This window comes from Telmatherina bonti (genome assembly GCF_933228915.1).
Source record: "Telmatherina bonti genome assembly, chromosome: 24".
Classification (NCBI taxonomy): Eukaryota; Metazoa; Chordata; class Actinopteri; order Atheriniformes; family Telmatherinidae; genus Telmatherina; species Telmatherina bonti.
In genome coordinates, this window is record NC_136633.1 from 18,944,287 (window position 1) to 18,961,551 (window position 17,265).

General features: G+C 41.8%; 1 protein-coding gene across 4 annotated transcripts in view; it reads left to right on the forward strand.

Moving 5' to 3' along the window:
- The window catches only part of dmd (dystrophin), a 243,822-nt gene that overhangs the window by 87,370 nt on the left and 139,187 nt on the right, over positions 1 to 17,265 (forward strand). For all 4 annotated transcript variants that reach the window (XM_079264012.1, XM_079264016.1, XM_079264013.1 and 1 more), the window contains exons 3-7: positions 1,677 to 1,769; positions 4,569 to 4,649; positions 4,848 to 4,940; positions 13,550 to 13,651; positions 16,506 to 16,576. In XM_079264012.1, coding sequence (XP_079120138.1) covers positions 1,677 to 1,769; positions 4,569 to 4,649; positions 4,848 to 4,940; positions 13,550 to 13,651; positions 16,506 to 16,576 — 440 coding nt within the window. The remainder of the gene's footprint in view (positions 1 to 1,676; positions 1,770 to 4,568; positions 4,650 to 4,847; positions 4,941 to 13,549; positions 13,652 to 16,505; positions 16,577 to 17,265) is intronic.

Here is a 17,265-nt window from a genome sequence, read left to right on the forward strand (position 1 = left end):
ACTAAGTTTGAAACAAGGGTTAAACAGGAACATAAAACTGGTCCAAGTCCAACTCAACATCATGCTAAAATTTCTCTTCAGTTACTGAAATGTTGGCTAAAGGATCATTTTCCTCCCAGGTGAACTAAGCTCAGCATCTCCGCTTAATGAAAATCATATTTCACCTGAAGTACCTTCTGCTTCTGCTGCTGTGTACTAATATCTGTTTACAGGACAAAAACTACAAGATTACACATCATATTATTAACTTCATAACCAACCAGCTTCCCTCAGAGGGTTTCTCAATTTTCCTGCAGCCGTTTAGTTAAATTAATGGACATTTAACTAAATATTCACTACGTTTTATTCTGCTTGTAATCAGACAGACTAAAAAAAAAAAAAACCACATAATGCAAACAAACAAACACACACACACACACACACAATTACAGGTCAAAAATGCAGATTTAGAGTTAACAAAACATTAGAGTGCACATGTTTAACAGAATAACTGGGCAAAAAAAGTTTATATTGTGCATGTTTTTATTCTGATGTGTTTGTGCAGATGTGAGCAGTGATTTTAGCTGATTTCTGATTTCATTCATCTTCCTCAGAGAAGATCGTTCTCTTACCTGAGCTAAATTTCAGGTCAGGTTCATGAAGGCTGCAGCTGCAACGTGTACAGGCTATCTGCACTTCCCCATTCCAGTAATCTGCCCTCATCTCTTGTGTTGGGGAACTTTTTACATTCATAAAGGGAGCATAAATGAGCCTGAATGTGTAGCACACAAGAATGATGGAGAAACTCTGCTAAAAACGTCAAACAAGCATGTCTGCTCAAAGAAAAACGCAATCAAAATAACTGAAACGTCACATAATGATTGTTTGTCTTACATTTGTTGTTTTTGGATGGAAAATTTTAACTAATGAGAGTCCTCATTGGACTCTGTTAGTTGGAAATTAGGTGAGACATCTTACTGCAACATACTATCTTTGGGTGTTCATCGCTATGTATCATAATTGGAGTTTTTACGGTGCATTTAGAGGCTATCTGTCATTTCTGCTGACTCTGACCTTTTATCCTCTTATCTGTGAACCTCACCTCCTCTGGCAGGTGTGGTTGCCATGGTGATGTCCCCTGATAAAAAAGTGAAGCAGCTAATCCAGATGTGATCCTGAAGTTAACTCCATAAGCCACTAATCACTTTGTGTGGAATTATTAAATGGACAGTTGTTTTTAATGAGGGGTCAGGATGGGGAATGAGGACTTTTGTGGTTGTCTTGGAAACGTTCATCCATGTGTTGTTGATGATAACTGGACAAACTCATAAGACCAGAAGGAGAAGATGGAGGCTAGTCAGATTCAACCTGAAAAAGACCCAAAAGCGGCGCTACTGATCTGATGAGTCAGTCGGTACAGACTAATGTCTGGAAAGCATTCAGAAAGCTGGAATCAGAGCCGAGCTGTGGAAAAATGGATTCTCTGGCAATTCCATCTGTCTCAACCGTTAAAATAAGGCTGGTAATAAATATGAAAAGAAGAGATTTAGCAGTGTTCTCCCAACGCTGAGCCAAACTTCCAGTATGAAGGCCTCAACCTTTGACCTTTACATGAAACAAGCAAACTAACATTTGTTCTTCTCAGACCTGATTTAGTTTCATTTAAAAGGAATTTTTGTTCTGTGTCTGGTCTGTAGACAGGAAAACCACCTGTAGAGGATCTGTTCTCTGACCTTTGTGATGGACGCCGCCTGCTGGAGCTGCTGGAGGGGCTGACAGGACATCAGCTGGTAAGAATAAACACGTGCACCTATACATACATGATAAATAAAACCTAAAATCTAGAAAGGCCTGGAGAGCAGAAAAGTCTGAAACGTTTATGGAAATTACATAAAGAGCTAATGTTGAAGATTTTACCTGCAGATTAACCAGTAGCAGGTTGAGGCGCCAAGATTGGGTATAAAAGAGGTCTCCATCAAACCTTCATCTTTCTAAAAACAAAAAAAACAAAAAAAAAAAGATGGGCTATGTTACACCTTTCTGACCAAACTGGTTCCAGTGCTGGTAGAGGACTGGTGTTAGAGCCTGTTTTATGTAGATAAACAGCTAATAAAGTCTCACTTTCTACTTTAACTCCAACGCCACTGCATGGTGTAGAAGTTTTAGACCTTAAAAGAAGAACAGTTTTAACAAGGAATAGGTGTGTGCAAACCCTTTGTGGGATGGCGTTTGCTAACCCATTCATACATGGTATGGTTACATGTACAGTTTAGTCAAGCAACATATAAGTTTGACCAGGTTATCTAAATTGTTCCAGGACTCATAAGAAAAGAATAAAGTTATATTTGACACTGAGAGAATATGTTTAAGAGGTTTTACTGCCCCTTGATCCTCTGTTGTCCCGAGGTCTTTAAACTAGTTAAGTAAAGTTAATTAGTTAAAATTAAGGTTTTACTGCAGCAATGTGAATCAGGCAATGCTTTAAGCAACTATGAGCCAACAGAACGTTTGATGAGCTGCTGCTCAGTCACACTGTGGGACATATTTACTTCTGTTTCATATAAAAAGATGCAAAACGAAGGGATTTTGCAGCATGAGTGATTGTTAATATGCATGTATAAAGTTCAGTTTAACTCTCGTCAACCTAATAATTCATTTTTTCATTTATGTTGTTTGGGTGAAGTTCATAGTATTTCCTTTATTAATCTTACATTATTATGGTAAGCTTTATTAATAAAGGAAATTTTATGAACTTAACCTCAACATTCATATGTCATCACATACAAGGATTTCTGCCTCCATGATGCTCCAGATGTTTTGTACTGGTGAAGTTCTTGGACTGCAGGCAGACCAGTTCTCCTGTTCCACCATGCTGCTGTGATGAATGCAGGATGTGGTTCAGCATGTTTCCAGTAAAGTATCACGTCAGGCTTTAATGCAACGCTGCCTGATCAGCAGCCTCCAGTTTTACTTTCAGTCTTGTCCCCGGCACACAGAGATTTCTAATTCACAAAATATTATTTGTGATTTTACACAGAGGAACATTTTTCTGAAAATTTTCCACAATGTTTAGATGCAGTTTGTCTCAGACTGGTGAAGCTCTGTCCATCTTTCCGTCTGAGGGACTCTGCCTCTCTGAAATGCTCCTTTTTATACCCAGTTATGTTGACCTGCTGATAATGAACCTGGCTAGTCATCGAATGCTCCTCCAGATGTTACTTTTCCAGCCTTCTGTTGCTCCTGTTCCAGCTGTTTACAGATATGTAGCTGCTGGGGTTGTCACCATAATAAAATGTAAAACTCGATACCAATAGTAAGGATGCTACTCGATACTATTTTTGATACAACACAAAGACAAAAAACCTCTTTTTAAATCAAATCAAGTCAGAGCATCACAACAAAAACATCACAACTTTTAGGTGAAAAATAGCTGCTTTTCTTACTGACAAGTCAGCAACAATGACCCCTGTGAACAGGTCTCTCCCTGTTGCCGTCCCTTTCAACGACCACATCGCTGCTAGCTCCTCAATAATCGTACAGTCCTTTGTAATTCTGCCAACAAATACGAAAAACTGGGTCATGTCGCGGAGATCACAGTTCTCGTCCAAAGCCAAGGAGAAAAAGTCACAACTGTAAAAACTGTGAATGAAATGAAAAATGTGAATAAATCTAAGCATTATTTTGAAGCTCCATTAACTTGTGCAGCTCTGTTCTTCTCAATCTGCTCGCTGTCGAGTAAAAAACAGAAAAGAATAAGAAACTTCATCTATTATTTTGTGCACTTGGTAACATACGTGTCCTTTTCTTCACAGTGCTTGAGAACAGATCATGTGAACAGAACAAACCAGTTTATTAAAACAGCGTTTTATTCATATTTTAAGCCTGAAGTTCACATAATGTATCGGACAGGAACCTGCTCCCTGAGAAGCACAAGTTGCTTTTAGCTGCTGCCATGTTGAAAGTGCGTCTCCAGTGGAAACAGTGGGTCCATCAGTAGCTGCTGTAGGTGGCGAGGCTGCCCGCTGTGGTGCCTGTTTACAATGATTAAGGGCGACTGGTCCTGTCCATGAACCAACAGGTGAAAAAGTGGCTTTTAAGTATCGGTACATGTTAATTAATATGCATCAGATTCAGTCTGCTCATATTTTCCCTGAAATGATAGAATATCTCCGTTTCAACATCTGATTAGTTTTTATCTTCTACTGGGAATAAAAAATGGTCCCATGAGTTCAGCAGCATTAATTTGAGGTCGATCTCATGAGCTTGTATGAGGAGTCAACCTCTGACATTAGCAGGATTTTCGCTTTTCCTCTTTGTCACCATAACTCCCAGTTGAACATGTCTGTGGTCCAGCGAGGAGTTCGGTGCTAACGTATTCAGGGGTCTGAAAGGTGAAAGTTCTGGTTCTGAAACAGTCGAGCTGCATTTCAGAGGCAGGTGGACTGACACACAACAACTCCCCTGTCCAGAAGACCAGTATAACGGCAAACGCAGCATTCTATCATGGTTTCGCTGTTGGCAGAGCGCTTCTTCCTCTGCAACAACACGACTCTGCTTCATCTGCTCTCTTTCTGTTTCTTTGTGTCCAGGTGAGGTTGGAGAGAGGCTTCACCCGCGTTCACTCTCTGAACAATGTCAACCGAGCTCTGCAGATCCTGCAGAAGAACAATGTACGTATGCACGCGGATGTCTCTGTATTCTGATGTCATGAGACGTGCACTGTGCAGAATATACATTAGAGTTTTCCACCATCTAGAAATCTTCTGTGCTTTGACTTTGACGTCTGACATCCCTTGCTGTATGCAACCTCCGCCTCCAGCCAGTTGAGTTTTCATGAGACTTTTGTGCGTGTGCGACCTCCTCTCCAGGTGGATTTGGTGAACATTGGAGCAGGAGACATCGTTGATGGGAATCACAAACTGATTCTTGGGCTCATCTGGAGCATTATTCTCCACTGGCAGGTATGTGACTGTGTTTCTTCTCTTACAGCTGCCCCCCCCCCCCCCCCCCCCCCGCAAACAAGCTGCTTTTAAACAGACAAATGCAAGAAAAACAAGCAACAGTAAATAAATTTACAGCACTTAACGTAATGATCTGTTCCTGACGTTCGCTCTAAAAGATGCTCCCTCTGGAGTAAATCTCAGCATTTGTTTGGCATCATGGGAACATAATGGGAACATTATCCTCGGCTGTGAATTGCATTGGGTTTGGTTACGCTTTGTTGGATGATATCTGCCAAAATAAAGTCAATATACATGTATCAGGAAACTCAAAGCACCCTTAGAGAGACATTTGCAAGTAATGTGAATTTTTCCCACCAAGATGAAAATAAACACACTGATTAAAGATGTTTGTTTCACATTTTATGATCTGTGATAATATAAACACAGTAATGATCATCATCGTTTCTGTATATGAGAAACTGCTCACGACTTGTTTTCTTCAAGCTGAGCTGCAAGATTTTAAAGTTCCAGCTTGTACCATCTCATGCAAGACTTTGTGGCTTAGGTCTCCACGGCATGATACGTATCATCATTCTCTACTGTGTTTTACAGCATAAAAGTGCATTAAAACTTTATAAACTAGGCAGAAAAGGAAAAGAAAATGAATGTTTGGTGGATTATTTTTGTGGCAACAATGACCCCTGTGAACAGGTCTCTCCCTGTTGCCGTCCCTTTCAACGACCACCTAAATCAAAGGTGAAGCTGTGTGTTCAGACTGTGGAGAGCAGATTGCTGTGTTCAAGGATTACTGCTGGCATTATGAAACAAAACACCCGGAAAAATAAAAGTACCTGACTGATGGTGAACAGGCACAAAGATCAGAGGATTTGTTAGCTTGGCTTTTTTTTTTTTTTTCTTTAAACCAAGCTTTTACACATCCATAGCAGCAGCAACCAAGACCTGCTTTGTGATGTCCCACAAAAAAGCAGCCTTATTGACAAGGAGTTCATCAATCAGTGCTCGGTCACGCAGCGCTAATATGAAGCCTTTGAGAACGTGCAGCTGTCCACTGTGACGAGGATGTTGCGGGGAATCTGGAGCGTCTGCTCCAAAGGAAAGTGGACAGTTGTGACTTTTTCTCCTTGGCTTTGGACGAGAACTGTGATCTCCGCGACATGACCCAGTTTTTCGTATTGGCAGAATTACGAAGGACTGTACGATTATTGAGGAGCTAGCAGCGATGTGGTCGTTGAAAGGGACGGCAACAGGGAGAGACCTGTTCACAGGGGTCATTGTTGCTGACTTGTCGGTAAGAAAAGCAGCTATTGGCTGTCCTAAAAGTTGCAAAAAGTTTGTCGCTTTTTGGGAAAAAAAAGTTGCACGAAGTGTCCAAAAATGGATGAATATATCCGTTGTCTAAATGCCGTGTGTGTGTTTTTACACTGCTGTCAGTACCGCTCCACAGATACGACTAAAGGTGAACAATTATTTTCCGCTACATAACCAGATCACGTTGGAGGCATGTTTCGTGTTTTGTGGAAGTGACATCAGGACATGGAGGTTATTCTGATTGGATAGGATTAACGGCGCTACTTAAGGCATGATATCCTTATAAATGTGCTTAACAACGTTGTAATGCAAATATGTGTGGGTGGATTTGTTTTGTTTTTTTCACCGGCCGGAGGGAGAGATATTTAGTTTTACAAAAACCCGGCTATATGTGGACTTGGTCTAACATGAACCCAGAGCAGAAATGGGTGTAAATTGGTTTTAAAAATGAACCGTCTTATTGATGTTGTAGGGAAAACAGTGAGTTTCATCAGTGTGCGAGCGCTGAATCACAGTTTGTTGCATGTTTGGAGGCGCATGAAGCTGAACGTGGTGATATCAGCTGTTAGATGGCAAAGCGCAGAAGAGAGTTTGGGACCTGGAAGCAGAGTTTACTGAGGAGAAAGGCAGCGAGCTTCCAGAACTCTCCGATGGGGATTAGATGGCAGATCTAGCATTTGCTGTTGATGTGACTGCACTGATGAATGAACTGAACTGCAACATTCTCACCCACACGCAAACTCTGTCAGCTGATCAGCATCCAGGTTAGGAGCTCTGCATGATGTGTTTTCAAGGCGATTGGAAGGTTTCAAAGCAGTTTAGGATGAACTGCACCTGCTTTCCTCTCCTTCACACAGTGATGTTCAGCTAGAACTCACTGATCTGCAGTCTGATGTGATGCTGAAAGACCGCTTCAAGTCAGCATCCCTGCTGGATCTGACTCTTCCAGAAGGCAGGAGAACGTGAGAGGATGTTGGTTCTCTTTGGATCTACCTACATGTGGGAACAAACATTCTCGTGATGAAATGTAACAAATCCAGGTACAGATCATCTCACTGATGCTCATCTGTCAGCTGTGCTTTGCACATGCACATCAGACTCTGAAGCTGCCGTTGCTTCACTTGTTCCAGCCCAGCAGAGGATGGATTTGTCTCACTGAACTAGAAACCAGGACTGGAAACCAGCAAAAGTGATTACAATTCAGGTGAAACAGTTTGTGGTTTGTATAAAGTTGCTTTATTGCAACAAATCTTCATAGCTTATACTTGTTTCTGTGAATGTTTAATGAATAAATGTGTTTTGTAAACCTACTTCACTTTAATTTCCTAATTATATTTGCTGTTGCTGGTCAGAATGAAGCAATTTACTGCTTTTTCATAAACAAGTTGAACAGAACTGAGTCTAGGCCGTTTTCTGTTTGTCATGCGGCCCCTTGGTCAGACTTTATACTGAAGCTGATACTGAGAATAAGGTGAGCAGAAAGTGGAAGTTTGGTCCTTAAAAGTGCCTAAGGGGTTGCATGGAGGGAAAATATCTTGTGTGATGAGCAGCAGAGACCAGTATGCAGCTTGTGGGAACAACATACATATTCAGCTCCGATCTTCATCCGCAGACGCATCTTCCTACAGACGTGGCTTAAACAGGAAACAGACTTTCCATCAGCAGCAGATGTCCTGCAGAGACATTTTAGAAATTAGAAGTTTTAGAGTTTAATAAGTTTTAGAAATTGTTTTATAATATACGTACAGCACTTTGTATTGTTTTTAAGCACGAAAAGGGCTATACATATAAAGTTTGATTTGAAGAAGGAACATTTAATGGCAGACTTTATGACCTGAATGTCGGCAGACTGCGATGAGTGATAGTTGCGTTTCCATTACACCTAGACCTGCATAAAACCTAAAAATCGCAAACGGAAATACCTGCATTTAGGAAAAGCTCTGATATTGCTAAAAAGTTTTTATGTTCTCATGAGATATTTTTTTAGATCTTTTGATTATAGAAATAACGCGCAAAAGTGAAATAGAAACACTGTTTCCGCATTTACGCGCTTCCGGACGCGACGTATGGTCAGTGGTGTCGTGGTGCCTCAAGAATTGGGTATAAAAACTAAAAAAAACCAGAAAAAGTAGAACAGAAAAACACTGTTTCAGAAAAAGTGACATGTAAGACTACTCTGTTTAGTTTACCCCAAAAATACATCAGTAAATTTGCTTATTGTCAAATTAAGAGGTATAAAATGACTAAACCAGTACTGGTACACAGACTGGTGAGAGACAGGCTCATAGACATTTATATATATCCTTATTATGTCTATGTTCAGGCTAAAGTTAATGCTGATGGCTAACTGCACCAGTGTAGTATAGCTAACCTGAGCTTTGCTGCTGGGCGATGTAGCTAAATGTGTAGGGATGTTTGTAATTATAAAAGCAGCAACACAGGCAGTTAAGAAGCGGGTATATTCAATGCTAACTGGAAAAAAAAAAGCGGGTATACTCCATGTATACCCTGGACTACAAAACTGCGTAAGGGGTCATGTGACTAGTTCATTGTCAGTACATATGGTGTGGTAGGAGCAAACGACAGCGAGTTTCAGAGTTTTACAGTGAATTAGAAGAGGAAATGCGGAGAAAGGCTCAAAGCTGTACTATATTCTCTGCAGTAAGTAGAAAAACCCCAAAATAACGCTATGTTCCTACCTGGAGTTCTCATAAAATCTCTTCAGCCAGACGATATTTGGTATTTTGCGCTAAACTCTGCACATTGGAAACACCTGGAAATACCAATTTTTTGTCAAAACTTTCATATATATCATTTTTATTTTGTGAAACACTGTAATGGAAACGCAGCTAGCGGTGTTTACATGTCTGCATGTATGCGGAACATGTATCTACGGGAAGCAGGTGATCCTTCTTTTGAGTCTGGCTGCTTTTCCATGAGTGGAATTCTGTCTCTTTGTGTTTGGTGGAGGGCGTCTTTGTCAGAGCAGCCATTCAATTAAAGCAGAAATGCAAGCAGTGACCTACTAGCGACTGCTTCTGTTTCCTCCCCAGCAGGCTTCTGTGTATCTCATAGTAATCATGCGTCCTCTGGAGTGGAACTCGCCTCCAGACCAGGTTGTTCCAGCTTCTATTAAAAGATTTAGTTGCATTTTGTGAGTGTAAAACAGCAGACTTGACTTCACATTGTTTGTGGCCGTGGTGACTCTGGTTGTGGCTTGCAGCAGGAATACACCTGTGGCTTTAGGAAAAGATCAGGGTTAGAACAAACATTCCTTGTTGTCATGGTAACTGACTGCTTTCATAGTAACCAGAGTGTTGAAATCTTCTTGAAATGATGTTCGAGTACAAATTTTCACAACATTCGTAAAGATTTTCCGCATTCCTGCATCCCAGTGTCCCCGTGTCCAAGTGTCCCCACAAATCATTGTCTCTGCGTCCCAGTGTCCCTGTGTCCAAGTGTCCCCACGTATCATTGTCCCTGCGTCCCAGTGTCCAAGTGTCCTCACTACCCAGTGTCCCTGTGTCCAAGTGTCCCCACATATCATTGTCCCCACGTCCCCATTTCTCCATGTCCCTGTGTCCCAATGTCCCCGCTTCCCAGTGTCCCTGCGTCCCAGTGTCCCCACATCCCAGTGTGTCTGCGCCCCAGTGTCCCAGTTAATCGGAGGACTGGACAACGCAGGAATAGCCGATACAATCATCTCATATTTTCCATTAGATCAGAGGTGTCCAGCTCCGGTCCTCGAGGGCCAGAATCCTGCAGGTTTTCTATGTATCCCTGCTCAGACACACCTGATTCAAATTAATTAGTAGTAGATCTTAATCAGTTGTGCAGTCATTGGCTATTTGATCCATTTAGTGGAAGCTAGATGTGTTGGAACAGGAATACATGGGAAACCTGCAGGACAGCGGCCCTCGAGGACCGACTTTGGACACCCCTGCATTAGATGATAAAATGTCCCAGTTTCAGCATCTGACATGAAGTTTATCTTCTACTGGGAAGAAAGTTCTTCTGGTTGTGCTTGGCAGATGGTAAACTGTGGATTATCTGCCTGTTAAGTCAGTAGATGTGGTTACCTGCTACCCACCAGGACATTTAGACAGCTGATACTTTCCTCAGAGAAGCCAACAAGCTGGTGTCTTACAGCTGGAACACGTGTAAACTGCAATGTTTGAAGCCGGTCTGCAGGTTCCAACATTTCCTCAGCTTCCTCCGACGTGTGTGTGTGTGTGTGTGTGTGTGTGTGTGTGTGTGCGTGTGTGTGTGCGTGTGTGTGTGCGTGTGTGTGTGCGTGTGTGTGTGCGTGCGCGTGCGCGCGTGCGAGCGTGCGCGCGAGAGAGAGAGAGAGAGAGAGATCGGTAGGTGAGTCTGAGACATGCATAAGTAAAACCAGACGGTAAAAACACAGAAGTACTCTGTGCTTCCCAAAGCCCTGGACAGCTGCTCCAAAACTGTCACTCATATCGGCAGTAACCGCCACAGCATCCACACAGCCTTTAACTACGCCCACTCTGATGGAGCCAGGAAGCAGCAGCACCACATCAACGGCTCTGTATTAGCATCCTTTCAGGAGGAAACATTGGGAGATCGGATGTGAACAACAGAAATGGAGACACCCCAGCATCATATGTGCTGGTTCAGCAAATCTGCCTCAGGTTTCTGAGGCAGGATCTGTGGGTTTTTTTTTTTTGGTTTGTTTTTTTGAAAACCAGAAACCGGTTTCAGGTTTTGCTCTAAAGTGAGAATCAGTAAGCTAATTTGGCTTCTTTTCATTCATCCTGAACAAAAACACGCCAGTTCTTCCTGCAGTTTCTCAGGATGATACAAGACGGAGCAACATGCTCAGGTTTGGATTGATTTTCTCGTCCAAACTCTCACTTCAACGTTCAGCTCTTTGCACAGAAAATCCAGATTTTCCAGCCAAAGACTTCAAAGTTTCATTTTCATTTAACCCTCGTGCATCGTGATAGACATTTGTGTCCATGTTTCCCAAAATGACCAAATCTAGCCCTCCCAAGGCGTTCCCAGGCCAGCAGAGAGATTTAATCCCTCCAGCGTGTCCTAAGTCTTCCCCGGGGTCTCCTGCCACAGGGACGTGCCTGGAACACCTCACCAGGGAGGCGTCCAGGAGGCATCCTGACCAGATGCCCAAGCCCCTCACCCTATCTCTAAGGGAGAGCCCAGCCACCCTGCGGAGGAAACTCATTTCAGCTGTATACAAGATTTCGTTCTTTCGGTCACGACCCACTGCTCATGACTATAGGTGAGGGTAGGAACGTAGATCGACTGGTAAATCAAGAGCTTTGCCTTCTGGCTCAGCTCCTTCTTCCCCACGACAGACCGGCACAGAGTCCGCATTACTGCAGACGCCGCACCAATCCATCTGTCGATCTCACGCTCCATCCATCCTTCACTCGTGAACAAGACACCAAGATATTTAAACTCCTTCACTTGAGGCAAGACCTCACTCCCAACCCGGAGAGGGCAATCTACCCTATTCCGGCTAAGGACCATGGTCTCAGATTTGGAGGTGCTGATTCTCATTTCAGCCGCTTCACACTCGACTGCGAATCGCTCAAGTGAGAGCTGGAGATCACGACCAGATGAAGCCAACAGCATCACCCAATCCTGAGGCCACCAAACCGGATCCAGTGAACACCTCGGCTGCACGTATTAATTTTGTCCATATAAGTTATGAACAGAATCAGTGATGAAGGTCAACCTTGGTGGAGTCCAACCCTCACTGGAAACTAATTCGACTTACAACCGGCAATACAGACCAAGCTCTGACACCTGTCGTACAGGGACTGGACAGCTTGTACAAGGGGGTCCGGTACGCCACACTCCTGGAATCCCCGGGGACACGGTCAAATGCCTTCTCCAAGTCCACAAAGCACATGTAGACTGATTGGGCAAACTCCCATGCCTCCTCCACTACCCCAAAGAGGACATTATTTGTAGATAAAATAATAAGATAAGATAAAAACTTTGTTCAAAACTTGAACCAAGTGCCCTGCCACCTGGTGGACAGCTTATGCACTACAAAAAATTGAAGTCACAGGGTAATAAGAAGTACAGGTACTAAAACTAATTATTATTAGTGTTGTTATTTGACATATTAAGTGGCATCACGTTAGAAAAAATGAGAATTATTTGTCAGAGAGCAGCGGTAAGGACCCAAACACAGACCAGGAGGCAGATGCAGAAAAAACGTGTTTAGGAAAACCTCGAAAGCACTCAAATCCAGAGTCAGTCCAGTCAGTTTTAAAATAATACAAATCATGTCTTCAGTAATTCATCAAAAAGTACTACAAACTATCCAGACGTCGTTTCAGATAAGGTGAAGGGCAAGCACTACGAGGTGCAAGCATGCTAACAGTGACAGTAAGAATGCAAACTAAATATATCATTGTTACAACTATTGGAGTCAATAGGAACAACTTAAGTGATGATATGAAATCATGCACAACTCTTATTAAATTTATTAAATTTCAAAGTATTTTAAAAACTCATGTTACATAATTACAAGACAGATAACCTTGAATAATGTAACTGTGTGTGTGTGTGTGTGTGTGTGTGTGTGTGTGTGTGTGTGTGTGTGTGTGTGTAAGCAGAATATTAAGAGTATGGGAGCTGAATGATCTGTCTATGAACTAAAGACTAGCTTAATTGTGAAGTTACAGACAGACATCTGTTAGTGTTGTGTTTCATAAAAGTGGCAGGTGTTTTTATTCTTCCTGCTCCTTTACAAGTATGGTGGTGCATTATGTGTTTTTGTCTTGCTTTGTGCGGTTTTATGTTTGTGCAAAGCCATGTTATTGTCAAAAATTGACAAAAAGAAATAAAACTTGGTGAAACAATGAAGTGGGTTAGGCAAACTGAAACCAAGTGGCATAAACACACACGGAAAACACAACAAGACGTAGGTGGAATGGATGAGCCAGGCTAGCGAACGAACAGGAAACAAAGCCAGACAGAAAACACAAGAACAACTACAAAATAAAACTGGAAACCAGAACTAAAGACAACACAAAAACCCTGCAGCATGCCGCTTTTTCCTCATTTTTTCTTCCATCAGATTGTAAAGGATGAAATGGTGACGAGGAAAGTAAAGAAACTGATTTCTGAAGATTAAAACACTGAAAACGTGTCTCCAAAGTGAGCCATACCAAGAAGATTCCTCTTGTTTTCTGTTGATGGAAAAATTGCAACAGCTCGGTGCTGTTCCATATCCGTGTACTCAGTCACGTCGTCCTGTCCCTGGTTGTAAAGCTGCTGCTGTGTCTCCTGTGCAGGTAAAGGATGTGATGAAGGATGTGATGGCGGGCCTACAGCAGACCAACAGTGAAAAGATTCTGCTGAGTTGGGTTCGTCAGAACACGCGACACTACCCGCAGGTAAGCTTATATTCTGCCTCTGACACAGAACCTAAACTCATCATCTCATCATCAATATTACTGAACTCCACTTAATAATGTGTCTCCTCCACTTTGTCACAGAAAGCAGCGAGGTGCAGATTTAACATTGGTTTTAAAAGGATTATAAAACAGTAATACGGTGAAGAAGAGCCATCATTACACATGAACAGGCTCCAGGCCAGAGGAATAATAGACGAGGCTCTGATGAGATCTAGATGATCATCATCGTTTACCCCCGAGTGGGGAACGGAAACACACACGCCTTTTTATGGCAAAAAAGCTCATTTTAATGCTTGCTGAGGCCCCTGAGCTAACCTTTAGAAGCGGCTTTCATCCAAATAACATTCACTTTTCCATCTTACACACCAAGGCAGTGTGTGTGTGCATGTGTGTATATATGTGACGCAAAGCTGCCACCAAGCAAAGGAAGCTGGGAGTGTGCAGTTCAGAGGTGGCTATGAACTGGCGACACAACTTTCTGATTACAGAAGAGGATGATAAAAAGGACAAAATCAACACAGAAAAAGGTTTGTTTTTTTTTTCCATGTGAAACTTCAAGTGAAAAAGAGAAATACTAACGTAAAACCAAACGTCAACCAAAATCCTTAAAAGGCGACAAAACTAATAGTTTTAATTTAAAAAATAAATTCGGTTGGATTCAACTAAAATGAGTGTTTTCATCATATCAATTTGTCAGTTGACGTTTTTAACTGGGCGCTCTGTAAAAACATCTGATCAGTCGTGTGATGGATATAGTACGATTAACATGTTAAAAAGAGATATTTTAGTGATGGAACCTTTACGGGTAAATTATGATTAATTACAGATAAATTAACGTGTTAATAATAATGTAACAAAATAAATCGCAGAATGTTTGTCAGTGGCAACTTCCTGGTACCGATGCCACTGATGTACGCAGTAAATTTCCGCTAACAACTTTGCAACTTTTGTGCCATAGCCATTTTTTAGACCCTTATAGTGAGTCTAGTTAAAGAAAATGCGACTATCAACAAGTTATGCGACTTTTTCTGGTCAGACTGGCTATGTTTACATGAGAGTATTTGTTCCTTTTTAATTCTGAATAAAAGTTTCCCCTTTAAAAATGAATGGAAAAGTAAATTCCAAAGTCAGTGTCTGGTTTATTCACATTTTAATCCAAACCAATTCCTCTGTCATGGAAACGTTTGTTCCGCTCTAAGTTAATTCCAGTCGTTCTGAGGATGTTACTTACCTCGTCTCATTCCGATGACGCACGTATTCCGCACGTTGTTTTGCCTCCAATCTTTGGTAGTCTATGTAGCGAGTACTAGTATGCTCACATCGAGCTGGTACGTAAAAAATGCAATCAAAATTACGGGAAACTGGTACTTATATATAGTTTTCCATGTTTCGACCGAAAAGACGAGAAGCAGGAAGCGAACTTTGTATATTTCCAGTAGACGTCAATATGTCACACCCGTCCAATCAGAACCCTTCTCAACCCGGCATTCTAAAGCAGAATTAAGGAAGTACGCATTTCATATAAACCTCTATTCGGACTTATTTCTGTGTAAACGCGTAGGAAAATAATGTTAATTCAGGACTATTTAATTGTAAAAATATACCTCCAGAATGTAAAAAACATCCTGTAACTGTACCAGATGAAGACTTTTGGTGAGTAACATGAAAGCACATATAATTTCCTGTCCATTAGCAGCCGCTGTATAAGCCCCTCCCCCGTCCAGAAGAAGCTTGGTCCTCCTGGAGCATCCAGCTTCCAGCTGCCGTCAGAGCAGCAGGTGATGACCTCTGCTGCAGGACCAGACTGAAGCCACAACACTGTCTGTTTACTGTCACATAATAATGTCTGCTAAAAATGAGTGTGGACTGAAAGATGGAGAACATTAAAATTACTGTAACATGCTGGAGACTGGAGCTGCTAGTTATATGACTTAAAACGAAATTTTTATTTTGGCCATGCAGGGATGACTTCTGTTTCTTTTTTACTGTTTTAAAATTAAAAGTAATTTTCCGGACATTAATGGAGCCTTAGTTTGCTTTATAAATGTTTGTCTAAAATTTCATTTAGTTGTCAATTAAAATACACTTAAATAAAAAAAATGTTGCTTTTTGGGGCAAACGTTATGTGATAAAAATCCAATCTCATCCCTTATGTTGTAGTGTAGTTGTGGTACAAAAAGTACCCAGCAGAGGGCAGAAGACAAGTATCAGATTGTCTAAAACCGGGTTTTGGTGGTCTAAACTTCAAGTTTTTACCATGAATTGGTGCAATATGTCTGAGAAAGCGTATCTAATAAGCGTTAAAAGGTTAAATATGTCCTGGCCTGAACAAAGTGCAGCTGAATGAGGACGTAGTGACGTGGGAGGCGTAGCTGTGGCTGCATTTTTTAAATAATGTGGCTGGTTACTAACTGGAAACAGAAATGTTATTGTTGATTGTCGATTATTGGAAACAAAAAAAAGCCAATAAAAACAATATAAAGCAACATATGATTGAAAATGATTACCTGCACTTTATTATCTGGTTTATGTACTAGAAAAAAAAAAAACCATTTAAACTGATCTGAACCTTCAGAAAGCCATCCATGTCCTACCATTAAAGCTGGCGATAGCACAGAGGAAGGCTTTCATTTAGTCACAACATGGAACTGAGTTTGAGTGATATTGTTATGAACCACCTTGTGACATCTGGCTGCTCGGCATGTTCAGAGCCTTTTGGTGTACTCCCTCACTGCATAATTTAGCTGCTGAAAAGATTTCAGGTGAAAGTGGAAGCGCTGCTGGAGACGGTGGCCGCCATGCTTCGTTTATCACTGATCCCCTCTGTCCTCAGGTCAATGTGCTGAACTTCTCCAGCAGCTGGAGTGATGGACTGGCTTTCAACGCCCTCATCCACAGCCACAGGTACTGTAGATGTCTGTTTAATGAGGATGTCTTGGCAGCTTGTGTGTGTGGCATAAGCCAAAGAGAGAAGCTGTAGACGATAGAAAGACTGGACATCACAGATTCAGGATGTGACAGTGGAAGGTTCCGTACAGGGAAAATGCTGATAGAGTCCTTTAAAAGGAGACTGTCAGACTGTTCTTTAGAGAGGTCAGACGTGTGTTTTATGACTGATCGTTCCATCGTGTAGCAGCTTTCTCTGATAATGGATAAAAATCGTTGCATTTCCAACAATCGAAATTCGGCAACGTTTATTTGCTCATGCTGTTGTGAAGCAACAGCTTTTTACTCTGTGTTCAGTCTCGGGAAATTGGTTCCAGTGCAGCAGGAATGCCTCCCTTTCCTCCACAGACGAAGGAAACATGCAGCCTTCTGATCTGTGAAAACACAGACACGACTCCAGCGGTGCATGCTGGGTCTTGGTCTGGTTCTACTGGTCCACATGCTGGCATGTCCGAATGGATGTTACTGAACTTCAGTCTGATTAGCAAGTAATCGGTCATAGTTACCAACCTGCAGAGCATCTGTGGAGTGAATGTTGTAGAACACAGTATACACACAGTGTGTATGTGGAATTAGTGTTTGCAGAATAAATAAGTAGATTGCGATGTGTTTGATTGAGAGGGATTGAGAGGGAGGGGGTAGATTAA